This window comes from Echinops telfairi, unplaced genomic scaffold (assembly GCF_000313985.2).
Source record: "Echinops telfairi isolate 266 unplaced genomic scaffold, ASM31398v2 ScPeMD7_7465;HRSCAF=8503, whole genome shotgun sequence".
Classification (NCBI taxonomy): Eukaryota; Metazoa; Chordata; class Mammalia; order Afrosoricida; family Tenrecidae; genus Echinops; species Echinops telfairi.
Window position 1 is genome coordinate 5,270,470 of NW_022111365.1, and position 16,903 is coordinate 5,287,372.

Sequence of the window (16,903 nt, forward strand, 5' to 3'; positions counted from 1 at the left end):
TGGTGAGATTTAAAAAAAAAAAAAATTTTATTGGGGGCTCGTACAACTCTTATCACAATCCATACATTCATCCATTGTGTCAAGCACATTTGTATTTGTTGCCATCATCATTCTTAAAACATTTGCTTACTACTTGAGCCCTTGGTATCAGCTCCTCACTTTTCCCCCTCCATCCGCACTCCCCCCTCCCTCATGAGCCCTTGATAATTTATAAATTATTTTTTTGTCATATCTTACACTGTCCTAAGTCTCCCTTCAGATGGTGAGAGTTTCGTCTCATGTACTTTGAACATGTTATCAGTAGACATGCCAGGTAAAGTAAAAGGGCAGTAAAAAAGAGGAAGTGAAATTGTGCCGAAGATCATTTAATAACGGTTGCAGCAGTACACCAGCAAAGAGCTGCCAGAAGTTCAAGCCAGATTCAATAAAGGATGTGGAACAAGAGATTTCATCACTGACAGTTTATGAATTTTGGCTGAAAGCAGAGAAGACCAGAAAGATGTTTGTTTGTGTTTTCGTGACAATACAATGGCATTCAACTATGTGAATCATAAAAACCTATGGATAGCATATATAGCCATGGGAATTCCAAAATATGGGATAGCTTATACGATTGTGAATCCAGAATACTTTAATGTGCTCGTGTAGAACCTGTGCATGGATCAAGTGGCAACCACTCAGCACAAGGGAATACTGCGGGGTGTAAAATCAGGAGAGGTATGCACGGAGGCAGTATCCTCTCATTGTACTTATTCAGTCGGCATGGTGAGCAAATATTCAGAGAAGCTGGACTTCGTGAAGAAAAACGCAGCAACCTGCGAGATGAAGATGGCATAACGTTGCTTAGTCAAAGCGAGGAGCACTTTCGATGAAGATCAAGGACGGCAGCCTTCAAACTGGATAAAGCTCCATGTAAAGAAAATAAATTCTCACAACTGGACCAATAGGTAACACCGTGGTAAGTGGAGAAAATGTTGACGTCCATAAGTTTATCTTACTTTGATGCATAGTCAGTGCTTATGGAGGAAGCAGACAAGAAATAGCCAATTGTGTTGGAGAATCTGCTACGCAAGACCTTTAGTGTGGAAGAGCAAGGTTGTCACTTTGAGGACTAAGGTGTGCCTGACCCAGGTCATGGCATTTTCAGTGCCTCACATGCGTGTGAAAGGGGGACAGTGAATACGGAAGCCTGAAGAGAACCGATGCATTTGAATTGTGGTGCTGGCGAAGAAGATTGAAAGTACCAAGGACTCAGAAAGGACAAACACGTAGGTCTGAAACGTGCAGCCAGAATGCTCCTTAGAAGGGAGAATGGCAAAGCTCCTTCTTGGGTGCTTTGGATGTTATCCGGAGAGGTCAGTACCTGGAAAAGGACCTCATGCTTAGTGAAGTAGAAGGGCAGTGAAAATTAGAGAGACCCTCAGTGAGTTGGATCGATACTGGCTGCGACTGTGGACTCAAATACAACAATTGTGAGGATGGTGCCGGAACGGGCAGTGGTTCATTGTATTGGACAAAGGGTCGCCGCGAATCAAAACCCACTTCACAGCAACAACCACCTTTTGTAGACACAAGATCGAGAAACATTTAAAAAGGTTTTATTAATGGGGTAATTAGATGATAGAGCTGAATTGTAGAAATGGGAATAGGACAGCTAGTATGTTTAAGATTTATGCTGGTTGAAGAAAGAGATCCTCTTCCTAGAAAGTTTGACTTTTTTATATTGTATGTGTGTCTCTATTATTCATCCGCTAGATAGATAATTTGTTTAGTTGACAAAATTAAACACTCAATGTAGTCTTTGACATTTGTCTTATTACTGATGAATTTATCGCAGTATTAAACTCTAAAGAAGTTTAAAGTTGTTTTCATCTGTAACCTTAATAATGTTATTAAGATATTACATTTGAAAACCAAAATAGTGTGATTTGTATCCTAAAGTCAGAAATCTAGTGCCTTTTATCTGGCCTCGCTTTTTGGTGTTGTAGGAAAAAAATATTAAGTTTGCTTTAGTGCATCTTATTACGAAGAGAGAATAATGATTTGATTATTTTGTATGGAAACACATCTTATATTCAGACTTTCTAAACTTTTTTTGGCCACCATTCCTGGTCCAAAATACTAACATTGCCCAAGAAAATTGAAGGGGAGTGAGTGTATTAAAGTTGTAATAGCACATGCTGTTAACATAAGAAGCTAAGTAAGGCAAATGTTTGCTTTAGTATTTGAACACATGGTATGTTGGTGTGTTTTTGTTTGTTTTACACAGTAAGTTGCTCTTTAAATAGTAATTGTTCCATTAGGTGTGCAGCTTTAGAAGTTAACATCTGTGATTCTAACCCATTAGTGTTCTTACTCTACTCTTCTAGGAATGAGGATGTTGGGAAGTTTTTAAAAGTTATTGATTATAAAAACCATTGAATTTTTGCTTAGTGATTCAAATAACTCTATTAGCCTACCAACGACTAACTTCATTTTTTGAGTTTGCCCTCATGGACTGAATATAGCATACGGAGAGTCTTTCAATATTTTCATTGCTAGTTGAATCAGGATTGCTGAGAGAAAATTTCAGTAATTCTGGTTTGCTTAGACTCTGGCCATTGCTAAAAGATGAATGGAAAGTATTCTAAAAAAACAATCACCTAAACCTTTCCTGTCCTTGAAGTCCCGCTTTGAGTTTGGATGCAGTTGAACGTCTCCCACCCTATAAGATTCAGTTCTGCCTTTTTTTTTTTCATCTCAAAGCAACATTCTGACTCTGGCCGTAAAGCCAGTTAAATTTTTACCTTCGTTTTCGAAGAACTCTGGCCATTTGTGAATGTCAAGTGAACATTTCACAATGAGGTATGTGTTAATCTGGGCAGTTTGCTTCATTGCTGGGCAGTTTCCTCCAAAAACAACCCCAAAATATAATACTTACCTCCACATCCTTGCTGGCTAGCAGTCAATCCCATCTGGGAAAATATGGCCTGTTGTAAAATGTACTGTAGTCAAGTGAACATCCCTAATCTCAATAATCACAGGGAAATGAAGATGGGTTTATCTTGTGACATCATTCCAACCAGCTTCACACCCCATTTCTCCTACAGAAAGCACATAAAATTTCTTCCATGGCTGCTAGGAGAGAAAGATTGAAATCGGAGTTGAAAATGTATACTTTTCGGGTTAGATTGGAAGTCCTGAAGGGAAGTGACTAAATTTCATTTACTTGTGTTCTTCCAGTACCAAAAAATATGGGGAAACATGATAGTAAGTTTTCTTTTTTGAAGTATGGTTTTAATATTGTGCTGAACCTCCACAGAACTCCTTTGTGGACACAGGTGAATGAATAGTGGGCACATCCTTGCTCCAGGAGCTGCGCTGCCATACAGAATCCATTTATTTATTATTGATGTGGGTTTAGATTGGGGATGATTCGGTTACTGGTCTGAGGCACGCTGAGCTTTCTTCTCTTCTTTTCCCTGAACTTCCTTCTGACAAGGGCGGAGGAATGTACAAAGCAGTACCTCAGACCGACCCACTGGAGTGCGTTAACTGTCGAAATTGTTGGAACAACAATAGGTATGTTAACCTAAATCTGCACAAATTCATGTGAATAATTTCCCCTAAGATATACAGTCCTGAGTTAGCTATCTTAAATTTAATGCCATCACTAGATATTTTTTGCCACTGTTTCATAATCTTTATCTTGCTGCGCCTGTTTCACTAGCTGTATACGGTCAGCATTGAGCACTTCGTCTGTCACAGAGAAACATTTTAAGAGGTTTAATGTTTTTGGAATTTTAAAATTAATGTCGCTCTCTGTGTGTAAATTTTATCTTTTCTGAATAATTTTCTACCTTAGGTTACAGAATATTAGGAGGATGAATAGGGCATACTTGGATGGTAGGAAGAAGAAAACTCTGTATGTGTAGTAATGTTTTATTGTGCTATTATTGAACTTTTCTAACCAGAAAGCCTTTAATTTTCAAAATCTTGCTTTCTTTTCATGTTGTCTTTTTTAAAAACTAATTTGGATTCACAGTATTTCGAACAAGGTAGAAGTAGATAGAGTGACATGTGCATCTACATTTTTATAATATTCAGAAAGTTTTTAGATGCTTTACATATGTTAATTCCAAAGGATTGTCAGACCTTTTGCTTTATCAAAGTTGTATCTGCCAGAAATTCTAGTTCTTCTTTTATATAATGATAATATTGGATTAGATAGTTTCTAAAAGCCTCTGTATTAGTCTGGGTAGTTAGAGAAACAAATCCATGGACACACATATGTGTATAAGAAAGAGATTTATATATGAGAGCAATTGAACATTGAGAAAACCTCCCAGCCCAGTCCACATCAAGTCCATAAGTCCAAAATTAGCCCATATGTCCGATACCAATCTATAAAGTCCTCATCAGACTCATGAAACATATGTAATGATGCCGAATATAGAAGATCACATACTAGTGGGTAGAAAGTCCTTGGACCCAGTGGCATTGCAAGCATCTCAGCGCTGGCAGGCATCTCTCTGGAGCTTCTCCGGCTTGAGAGGTCTGGTTGCATCCATATGACTTGTCTTCTGCAATGTCTCCCAGGGATTTGCAGAGAGAAAAAGGTATCTTCCTCCAAGGAGGAAGTACCAGATTTCCCAGAATCTCAGGAGAAGGCCATGCCCACAGAAGTCTCATTGGCTATCTCCAGATTGACAGCCTGGACTCCACTCCTACACTCTTAATCCTTAAATTAACACCAGATTAGGTGACTACCACACGTTCCAAGCTAAAAACTCTTTGTAATAAGAAAATTGTATTATAGTTAGTACATAAAATAAGTAGAGCATGGATTGGGGTCTGGATATTTCTTTATTGAAGTGGGGAGCTTGACCAATATAGATATGTAAATATTTTTAAAATCATTTTATTGGGGGCTCTTACAGATCTTATAACATTCTATACATCATTTGTTACAAGCATATTTGTACATATGTTGCCATCATCATTTTCTAAGCATTTGCTTTCTATTTGAACCCTTGGTATTGGCTCCTCTTTTCTCCATCCCCCCACCTACTCTCTTGACCCCTTGATAACTTATAAATTATTATTGTTTTCTTGTCTTACACTGACCATTGTTCATCCCCCTGTGGGGAGGGGATTAAATGTCCACTATTGTGATCAGTTCCCCCTTCCTCCCTTCTTCTCCCTACCCTCGGGGTATTGCTACTCCTGATTCTGTTCCTGAGGGTTTCTGACTTAGATTCCTTGTGTCATGAGCTTTTATCTGTACCAGTGTACATGCTCCAGCCTAGCCAGAACTGGGGTCATGATAGTGGGAGGTAAGGAAGCCTCAAATAAACAAAGGAATATTGTGTTTCATTGTGCTATACTGTGCCCTGGTTGACTCATCCCTTCCTTGTGACCCTTCTGTGAGGGGATGTCCTATTGTCTCCAGATGGGTTTTGATTCTCTGCTCCTGTCCCCTCATTGTCAACAATATGTTTGTTTGTTTGTTTGTTTGTTTGTTTTTGGTCTTCTGGTGCCTGTTACCTGATTCTGTTAACACCTCATGATTGCAAAGGCTGATGTGCTTCTTCTATGTTGGCTTGTTGCTTCTCTGCTAGATGGCTGCTTGTTTAACTTCAAGCCTTTAAGACCCCAGATACTGTATCTTTAGATAGCTGGGCACCATCAGCTTTCTTCATCACGTTCGTGTATGTACCCATTATGTCTTCAGCAATTGTGTTAGGAGAGTGAGCATCACAGGATGCCAGATTTTTAGAACAAAATGTTCTTGCATTGAGGGAATGCTTGAGCACAGGCCAAAAGTCCGTCCATTTTCTCAATCTATTGCCATATAAATCTTTGTACATAGGCCAATACCTCTATTTGTATGAATCATTATACTTATGTATGTGCACATCTATGTTTATACCTGTTATCCATAGCTTTGCTTTCCAGATCATTTCTCTGTTTCCTTTATCTTCCTCTTGCCCTACCATCATGCTCACCCTTCTACCTCTTAGTAAATCCTCTCAGCTAGATTGCTGTTGCTCCAACACCACTGGAATCTCTATGTCCTCCTCTTTGTTGCTTTTAATTCCCTAGTAGGTCCCCTGTCCATGGCATTGTTTGCTCACTGCTCCTTCCCCCTGCCTCCTCCTCCCCAGAGGTCCCTCCGGAACTGTCAGTCTGTTGTTTTCTCCTCAGGTTTGCTTCCCATGCCTATCTTATATTGGTAGGCAAAACAAGAATAACAGAGACAAGACAAAAGATTAAGTAAAAAGAGAAGAAAAGAAAAAGAAAAAGCATACATAATTCAGGACTATCCGTTGACCTTTATGACTATCTCCCCACTGATGACCAATATTTTTAAAATTAACTACGAGTTAGCTCTAGAGGTTGCCAAAGCCAGGAATTGAGAAAGCATCTAATAAAAGAGAGAATTAAATAAGAGAGCATTTTTTCTGCATGGGTTCCAAGAGTTGAGGCACTGAAAGCAGCAAAGTCCGTCACCTGAAGACTTTTTGTCATCATCTGTGTAACCCATTTAAGGTGTCTGTGTTAGCAAGGTTAAGACTGAAGGAAATGAAAACAAGCCTATGAGAGCCAGAACACACCTTGAGTCCTTCCCACCTGAATTTCAAGGACATCCCAAGAACAGATTGGATGGATTAAACACTAATGACAGAAGACCTGATGTGCTGTAGGATGACATCAAAAACAACACCCTTGAAGAAAGCTAAAGGACATTAAAAAGACAGCAGAGAAGTAAACGATCAGCATGCATATCAGAAAACACTGAAACTTGCTCTCAATCGTAGAGTAGCTACAGCAAATGGGAGAAATGACGAAGTAAGAGTTCAATAGAAAACGTCACAGAGGACCTGGAAAAGCCAAAGCTAAGTATTAGAATAAAATGTGCAAAGACCTAGAGTTAGAAAATGAAAAATAAAGAACATGCTTCCCATGTCTTAAACTGAAGGAGCACAAGAAAATGTCAAGGCTTGAGTTGTAATTTTGAGAGATTCTATGGGTAAAATATTGAATGATGCAGGAAGCACAGAGTCACTGTATCAAAAGAAGTAGTTGCCATTCCACCATTTCAGGAGGCAGCATATGAGCAAGAACCAGTGGTGCTGAAGGAAGAAGTTCAAGGTGCACCAACAGCATTAGCTAAAAATAGCCCAAAACAAGGCTCCAGGAATTGATGGAATACCAATTGAAGTGTTTCAACAAGCTGATGAAGGGGACTGGGAGCACTCACTTGTGTATGCCAAGAACTTTTTTAAGACAGGTTACTTTGGCAACTGACTGGAAGAAAACGATATTTGTACCCATTCCAAAGAAAGGTGGCCCAACAAAATGCTCAAGTTCTAGAATAATATCATTGATATCACATGCAAGTAAAATTTTACTTAAGATCATCCAATAAAGGTTGTAGCAGTACATTTACGGGGACCTGCCAGTGATTCAGGCTAGGTTCAGAAGAAGATGTGGAACTAGAATATTATTACTGTCAGATGGATCTTGGCTGAAAGTAGAGATTACCAGAAAGATATTAACTTGTATTTCATTGACTGTGCAACGGCATTTGACTGTGTGGATCATAACATACTATGGATATCCTTAAGAAGAATGGGAATTTCAGAACACTTCATTGTGTTCATGTGGAACCTGCACATGCATCAAGAGGCAGTTGTGCAAACAGAACAAAGGAATACTGCATGGTTTAAAATCAAGAAAGGTGTGTGTCATGGTTGTATCTTCTTACCATATGTATTCAATCTGTATGCTGAGCAAATAGAGCAGCCAGCTTATATGTAGAAAAACGTGGCCTCGGGATTGGAGGAAAGCTTATTAAAATTCTATATGGGAATGACACAACCTTGCTTGCTGAAAATGAGGAGGACTTAAAGCACTTGTAGCTGAAGTTCAAGAATTGCATCCTTGAGTGTGGATTACAATTCATTTTAAAGAAAACCACAACCAATAGATAGCATCATGATAAATGGAGAAAATACTGAAGTAGTCAAGGATTTCATCTTGTTTGGATTGACAGTGGATATTCAGGGAAGCAGCAGTCGAGATCAAATGATGTGTTGCGTTGAGTAAATCTGCAGCCCCAGGCCTCTTTTAAGTGTTGAAAAGCAAGGATGTTACTTTGAGGACCAAGCTGCGTCTCACCCAAGGCATGGTATTTTCAGTCACCACCTGTATGTAAAAGTTGGACATTAAATGAGGAAGACTGATGAAAAATCAATGCATTTGAACTATGATGTTGGCAGAGAATATTGAAAAGTACCTCGGCTTCCAAAAGAACAAATCTGTCTTCGAAGAAGTACAGAGAAGTACAGCCAGAATGCTTCTTAGAAGAAGCAAGGATGGCGAGACTTCGTCTTGGTTATTTTGGAGATGTTGTCAGCACAGACCAGCCCTGAAGGAGGACACCTTGCTGGGTAACGTGGAGGGGCTGAGAACAACCGGAGGCCCTCAGCGAGGTGGACTGCCACGTGACTACAGTCACGGGGTCCGGAGAAGAACTGGGAGGAAGGTGCCCGACGGGGTGGTGTTTTTGTTGTGTTGTACATAGGATTTCGCTGAGTCTCTGCTGACTCCTCTATGGCACCGAACAACAACAAAAAGAAGCCATTGTTTCTGAGAATGTATCGGACCAGCAGTAGAAATGTGGGCATTAAATGTGCTGCTTCGCATGTGGCTCAAAAGAAAGAGATGAACTCGTGATTGGACACTGGAAGAAGAGTGAGGCTTTTTAAACAGAGGCAAAACCTTACTGGGGTTATGTTCAAATATTCGGTTGAAGATAGCACTTGTAAGTGAAGAACTTGGATACCTGACTGAAGAGATTTCTCAGCACGATCGTAAAGGGACCACACAAAATGGGAAAAGAAGGAGATAGACTTAAAAAATGAACTTTGCAAAATGAAAACAGAACTTAAAGGTTTGGTAAAATCTGTTGAACAAACTAAGGACATTTGCCTAGACTATTCACCAGGGATGTTGCTATATAATCTTAAAATAAAGTGATTAAACTTGTGACTTGATGGATCTAGCCAATTACTGTAGCAAAAACCCGTCTGCTTAGACCGAAAGGGTCAGCGGAAAAAAGGAAATGAAAGAACACTGTATGCTTCTTGGAATTCTACAGGTCGGAAACAAGCCAAAGTTGCTACGTCTTTTGTCTTCCAAGAAAATAAAAAGACCACCCATGAGCAGCTCAGAGATTAGCAGAACTTATTTCAGACACATAAGAAGCAAGGCCTTCGCAGTTTTATGAGGTGGGACCACCTCTTCCTGGATCTCAAAGGATGGGGCCATGGTTTCCAAGATTTCAAAGAGATCTTCACCAACTCACTTTCAGAATGTCGCGTTGCCTCTGAGGTGTTCCAGAGGTATGGGGCCACTGCCTCAAACCACGCGGGCAGGGCTGCCGTACCCAAGTGGTAGACGAATGGGACTTAGTGGGGCTGACGGGGCTGCCATGCAGTTGGACAAGGAGAATGAAGCATCCCAGAGCCCAAGGGCACTGTGCCTCTAACATAGAGGACAGGGCCAATGCCCAGATGGTTTCAGAGAAAGGAGATTATTTTCAGGCCTTGAGAACGAATGTAATTTTTTTGCTGGGTTTTGGACTTCATGGTGCCCAATAGCCTTTGTTTCCCTCTGATTTCTTCCATTTGTAAGAGAAATGTCTGTCTTATCTTGTATCCATTCCCCCATTGTCCTTTGGAAAATGATATTTTTTTTGCACAAAATTAGTACTCTTTCAACTGTGTGTCATATTCCTGGATCCTTCACCAGTGCTACATGAGGTAAAAGAAGAAAAGCAAAACAAATGAACTGAAATCAAAGTCACTAACGTTATGAACTAGGGAAACAAAATCCAGCAGCCATCAGTAGGCATGTAGCTAAAAATAATGCTGTAAAAAGAAGCACAGGAGTTTCCTAGAGAACTGTAGCATCATACTCTTTCAAAGCAGCAAGATTTGCTCTTGGGCATAGTGGTAAGGTGCAGAAATGCAAGGTCTGTTTTAGCTATGTGGGTGAGCAAATGTCTTATGAATTCTATTAAGCTATTAGAGTGGGTCAGGAACACATTTATAAACTCTGTGGAGTATGTGTACTTTAATACTTTGATGGGGAAAGTAGGTATTTTAACAACCAAAAACACCCAACTCGGTACAAGACAAAGGCAAATGAGACGTCTCATATATCTTAGTAATATTTAGATGGAAATTAACGTTAAATGCAGTCCACTCTGGTTCCATAGAGGCCAGCTCTCAGTTGCTTGACACGGTCTCGTATGAGGCTGAATGCTCAGAAGGCATCTTCTTAAACCACCGACCTATTGTTAGTGGTGGAGCTGCTCTCAGTCGCTAGCTGTGTCTTTGTGGGACTGATGACCAAGCGGTCTCCGAAGGAGCCCTCCCCTCTCCTTGCATACCCTGCTTCTATGTGTGAGAGCATCTCTGTTTCACATTCAGGTTTACATGCTGCGTTTTTATCACCTTTACCTCCAACATTAACTGCAACTTCATGTACGTAACCACTGTATCCATCAATAGATTGTCCAGTAAGGCACAGCGGTGTCTCTGGCCCAAAGCGATCCAGGTCGCTTTTTCTCTGCTGTTCCTCCTCATTCGTTTTTCTCATCTTCTGCACGGGCGCAAGTCCATCCTTAACAAGTGCGCAGTCCCAGCCAGGCATTAAACTTCTGAACATCTGGATAGAGTTGTACAGAGCCCCCAAGTCTTCAGCAGTATCAAACTTAAAGATTGGCCCAAAGTTTGCCTGCCAGGTTTTGATGTTGGCATCTTTAAAAAACCAGAGTGCCCGTGTGTTCTGGGTTGGCACACTCCCGTGGAGATTCTGTTTTCTCTTCTCCGGTAGGGAGGGGATTGGGAGTAAGACGAGGAGTGGCTTCTGGCTCTGTAGTTGCCATCTCAGCGATCTCAGATGAAGCTAGATTTTGCCCCAGGATTGGAATATGTCTGAAGTGTCACCCATGTTTAATATAAATGATTCAGAAGACAAAGTTTTAGATTTGGAGTTGATTCAGGACTTTTTGGATGTGGTGATGGGGTGGGTGTGTCTTGTATGTGGCAAGGAGTAGCCAAAGGTGTAGTGCTGTGGATTGAATGATGCCCCCTCCTCCGTCTGCCAATGTGTGTTGTATATCTTAAACTGCAATCAATGCCTGTGGTTATAAAGTGGTTTGGGAATCAGTTGTCTTGGTTACTTAATGAGGCAAGATTAGCATATGGCTTATCTTGCATCAATCACTTTCAAAATTAAAGAGATTAAACAGAAGATAGCAGAGTAAACATGGGGTCTGATAGAAGCCAAACTACAAGAAGATCTTTAAGAAACTAGGAAGCAGAAGCTGAGAAGACAAGACCCTTCCTCCAGAGTCAGTAGAGAAAGGAAACCTTCCCTTAGAACTGGTGCTCTGAGTTTAGACCTGGGAGAAGATCGGTGTTTCCAGCCACCGACTTGTGGTATTTCTGAATGGAGCAAATGGTTAAGCCAGTGTTTCTCAGCCTGTGGGTTGAGACCCCTTTGGGGGTTGAACGACCCTTTTACAGGGGTTGCCTGATTCATAGAGTAGCAAAATCACAGTTATGAAGTAGCAACAAAAATAGTTGTATGGTTGGGGGTTACCACCACATGAGAAACTGTATTAAAGGGTCATGGCTTTAGAAAGAGAACCACTGGGTTAAGCGTTCAACTGCTAACCAAAAGGCTGGTGATGCAAACCCACGCAGAGATGCCACAGAAGAAAAGGCATGGCATTCTTGTAAAAGGTCAAAAACTTCAATGCTATAGAGTGTATTTCTACACTGCAATACATCAGGTATCCATGAGCTTGAATCAACTTGACAGCAACTTCTTTGGTTTGGGATTTACCGTGTTTGAGGAGGCTTAAAAAAATGTGGAAGAGTTACATTATCTTTATGTTTTTTGCATGAACTTTTTGAGCCCCTCATACCTAAGCCCTAACTTCAGCGCGCCTACAGTCTAATGATAATGATTTCTCAGACAGCCAGATATGTGCTGAATTGTGGTGGCACATTGAATCATATAATTTTGTATTTAAGAAATGTTATCAAAAGGAGATGTACAACAGGGGCTTCAAATCATGTGTGGAGATATTTCATTATTTTTTCCATTTTTTTGTCACCCCTTCGTCTGTTAAAAAGATTCAGAAACACTGGTCTAGTAGCATCCTAATTTTTCTTCAAAATTTCGAGAGGAGTAGGCTCCATTCAAAGATGTGTTTAGGCTCCACTCCTGTTCACAGTGCACAGGATGAACTGGAAGGAGGAGACATTTAGACCATTGCTGTAATGAAGGCTTAGCATGCTGGGAATGGGCAGGGGAAGGAGGGGTGAATGAAACTGCAGCGTTGGTATCTTTAAGGCTTGGCAATTGACTGATGGCTCAGGAAGAAAGGAAGATTGAAATGAATAGGAGATTTTAAACACGGGTGACATGGTAGTTGCCATCATGGTAACCATAGAAACAAAAAAACATTGAAGTGATAATGATACATCTAGGAAAGGGGGCAACTTCGGTTTGGAGGATTTCAAGTTGTAAATGTCTAAATCAAGCAGACAGATAAAAATGCCAATCTTGGGTGCAGGGGGACTGTAATAAAGATTAAGGAAAACCGAGTCGTTTCTGTCAATGTGATAATTATTATTCAAAAATTGATGCAAAATAATTGATGCAATCATCAAAGGAGATAATAGGTATGGCAACAGGATGATGTTTCTATATTTCATTATTGAAGGTATTTATTTATGCTTATTTACTAAATGTTTCATGGGGCATTCTGTTAGTATGTCACTGTCTTGATATATCTTCTAGAGACTAATGAAGGTGTGGAACAAAAGCATGGTAAAATGTGAATGGAAAAGAAACGGGCTGTGTTCCTCAGACATTTGTTGGCAGTCTAGAGTGGGGTACACTCCGAAGTAGACAGGAGCTGAGGACCAAGTAGCGAACAGCCACTGCCCTTGTGTTAGGGGAAGCTCCTAGTCTAAGATGGGAGACTGCCTCTCTGTTTAATGACAGAAATAAATCAGCAAAATAAATATCTATTGAAAACTTGATCGTTTAAAGCAGCGGTTCTCAACCTGTGGGTCGCGACCCTTTTTGGGGTCAAACGACCCTTTCACAAGGGTCGTCCGATTCCTAACAGTAGCAAAATTACAGTTATGAAGTAGCAACATAAATAATTTTATGATTGTGGGGGCACCACAACATGAGGAACTGTATGAAAGGGTCACGGCATTAGGAAGGTTGAGAACCACCAATTTAAAGGAAAAGATATAGTTAGAAAGCAAAGACCTCTCCGACATTATAAAATGAGGTGAAAGGGACAAGCCAAGTGCTTTTCAGACAAAAGGTACCATTATCTGAAATCTCTAAAGTAAAATGCCTGCATCTGCTAAGCTCTTAAAAAATGCTGGCATAGTAGGAACTTAGTAAGCAAACGGAACAGAGGTAACAGTAAAATAATATTACACAAAGCCATCTGAAGGCAGTCAGAGGTTTTAAGTTGAACAATGTTGTGACAGCTATTGAGTTTTTGGTTTTGCTTTTTAAAATATTTCAATGTATTGTTGCTGTGAATATATATAGCAGAAAATACACCAAATCAATTTCTAATGTATAATTCCGTGACGCTGATTACGTTCCTTGAGTTGTACAGTCATGCTCAGTCTCCTTCTCTAAGCGATTCCTCCCTCATTAACAGGCACCCATTGTCTGCTCCTGGTCCTGTCGCATCTTCAGGTTGCTGTTATCACTCTAATCTACAGGAAGATTAAAGTTGCTGAAAGAATGTAACACCTAAGGCAGCCATTCTCTCCTTGTTACGTTAAACTGTTGCTCCCTTTGAAGATAAGGTTTTAAGATTCTCACCAGGCAATAGTTTCAGGGCGTTTATCCAGCCTCCATGGTTCCAGAAAATCTAGAGTCCAGGAAAATTTTAAATTCTATTCTATATTTTTTCCCTTTATGATCAGGAGTCTTCGAAAGAACCTTTGATCAAAAGGTTCAGTAATAGCAGCCAGGCGCCATCTCGTTCTGGATTCATGGCAGTAGGCAGTTATTGATGGAGGTAATTAGGCGTAAACCCCATATCCTCCTCCTATTCCTCACACTTCCTTTTTCTGTTGCCCCAGACAAATAGAGACCAATCGTTGTGCCTTGGATGGCTGCCTGTGAGTTTTTATGACTTCAGGTACTGTGCAGTGAACCAGGAGGCACAACACAAACACTATACATGATAGTAAGCCAATTAACTGGAATGTCCCATGAACCTATGACTCTACTTCCACACCAAAGGAACCACATCCCACCAGGTGTTTGGTTGTACTTAAGCACCGTCAGCAACTGTTTTTTGGTGGTGGTGGCAGTGTAATTATATCTGTCGCATGACTTTTGCCAATTCAACTTTTTTACCAATGTACAAATCATTGCTAGCACTTAACTATAATTGGCTATGTAACTCTACCCTTAATGCAATTTTTCCATTGCCATAAATCAGAACTCCATAAGCAAGAGCCTGTCCTCCTTTCTTCCTTTTGCTTGCCCTTGATTATCACTAATAAACTTTGATCTTTTTACATTTGCCTTTTCTGATCTTTTTATATGAGGTTTTATGATGGACTTATTTCACTCAGCATAGTCTTCAATCCATATTGTAGCATTATAGACTTCATTTCTCCTACTGACTAATACTCCATTGTGTATCTGCACCACATTTTCCTTACTGTTCATCTGCTGACGGGCATTGAGGTGGTTTCCATCTTTTGACTGTTGTGAATAATGCTTGAGATAGTTAAAGTTTATTGTGACCACCTGGCCGATAAACACATGTGGGATTAATTGAAGGGCAGAGAGATAAATGGCTCCATGAGCCTCACCTTTCTAGTTCTTGGGTCTATTGCTTTCTGACGGTCAGACCAGGTGCAGCTGCCTTAGCCAGTTCCTTGCTTCAGCTTGCAAGGCTTACTTCCTGCAAGACATCCCTGAGGAGAAGCCACATGTACCTACCCTGATGCAGTCCTGGGTGCTGGAGCAGCCGTGCGGGAGACCACTGCCAGCGCTGAGATGCTTACATGCTCACTGATTCGGCTTTCTTCTCCAGTCTACGTCATTGTGTGTATTTTGTGAGATTGAGGAGGACTTTGTAGATCGATGTCAGACATATGGGCTATTGTCGGACTTATGGATTTGGGCAGCACTGAGTTGGGATGCTTTCTTAATGTGCACTTACCCTTTATATAAAACTCTGTCTCATACATATGCGTTTCTGTGGGTTTGTTTCTCTAATGTACCGAGGCTGACACAGTGCTGCAATGGACATTATCTCAGAAGTCTTTGAGTCTGCCTTCAAGTCTTTTGTTGGGTCTTGTAATAATTTTACGTTTAGTTTATTTTGAGGAACTGCTACATTTTTTCCACAAAAAAATGTTCTATATTTCCAGCAGAAATGGATAAAAGTTAAAAAATTTTTCCACATAGAGTTTTAAGAGCACTCTAGATACAGTTTGCTGCACAAATGTGTTGGGGAAAGAAAGGAGAACCAATTAGGTTGCTATTGTAGTAGTCTAAGTAAGAAATAGTGGAGTGGAGTAGTTGCAATAGATTTTTTTTTTAAACAGGTGGAATAATTGAATGAGAAGACATGCCGATAGACGTATTTAAGTTTAAAGCTAACAAGGCAGAGGAAAAAGGATCTTGAGGATAGGTGAGGCTCCTTATGGACATTTCCTGAACTAGACTGCCGACCCTAGGCATCTCAGTGTGGATTCTGAGAGAGTGAAGAGAGTAAATGGAATACAGTAGGGGTCTAAGAGGACCCCTGAAGGTAGTCTAGGGAGTAAAGAGTTTCTTTCCATTGAAATGGGCAACAGGCATATGTAAAGATGGTCAATGTCATTAGCCATAAGAGAACTGCAAACCAAAACTACAATTAGAGATGATTCTCTCTCATTAGAATGGCTTGGATTCGTTTCCTCTTATTTTTTTTAATTATTTTTAACAATTTTATATGCATATAACTCACATATCTTATAATTCAATCAAGCAATCATATTAAGAAGAGTTGTACCATCAGCACCACAACCAGTTTTAGAATATTTGCTTCTTTCTTATGCTCACTGTTATTAGCTCCCCATTTTTCCCCAACCTCTCTTGCCATACCACCAAGAAACCATTAATCCAGTTACTGTCTCGATAGAGTTAACCTATCCTAGATTTCATGTACAGGAAAACGTAACAAAAACCAAAAAAGCCAACAATAGCAAAGTAAAACAGAAAAATCTCAATTGAAAAGAAAGCAGAAAATATTTTTTTAAAAACTGGAACAAACTTAAAATGGATCAAAAGGGAGATCAAATGACAAGGTGTTAAATTTTTATCCTAACGGCATCTGCTCTGCAGTAGTACACTTTCCAATGTACTCTGCATGATGACACGTTTGTTTTGTTGACTTTCCTAAGGTCATTTCTCTAGTATGTCCATTTCTTTCATCTGTCCCTGTGTTAGTCCAGGTAGACTAGAGAAACAAATTCATGGACACGCTATGTGTATAAAAAAGAGCTTTACGGGTGCATAAGCAAATGTGGTGAAGAAAGTTGATGGTGCCCAGCTGTCAAAAGATGTAGCATCTAGGGCAAAGTCCTCAAACTACCGCCCACGGCCCACATGCGGCCCGCCAAGGAAATTTATCCGGCCCGCCTGGTGTTTTTGCCGCCACTGCCTGTCCTGCTTAGAAGCCGACTCGTCCAGTGTGCATAGGAATTTGTTCATAGTTTTTTTAAACTATAGTCCGGCCCTTCAATGGTCTGAGGGACAGTGAACTGGCCCCCTGTTTGAAAAGTTTGAGGAC

At 40.4% G+C, this 16,903-nt stretch overlaps 1 protein-coding gene and 1 pseudogene across 2 annotated transcripts in view; one reads left to right on the forward strand and one right to left on the reverse strand.

Annotated features, from left to right (window-relative positions):
- CDON (cell adhesion associated, oncogene regulated) overlaps positions 1-16,903 on the forward strand; it is a 130,664-nt gene that overhangs the window by 107,251 nt on the left and 6,510 nt on the right. For both annotated transcript variants that reach the window (XM_045283656.1, XM_004714164.2), the window contains exon 18: positions 3,482-3,561. In XM_045283656.1, coding sequence (XP_045139591.1) covers positions 3,482-3,561 — 80 coding nt within the window. The remainder of the gene's footprint in view (positions 1-3,481; positions 3,562-16,903) is intronic.
- On the reverse strand, positions 10,330-10,939 carry LOC115873136 (annotated as a pseudogene).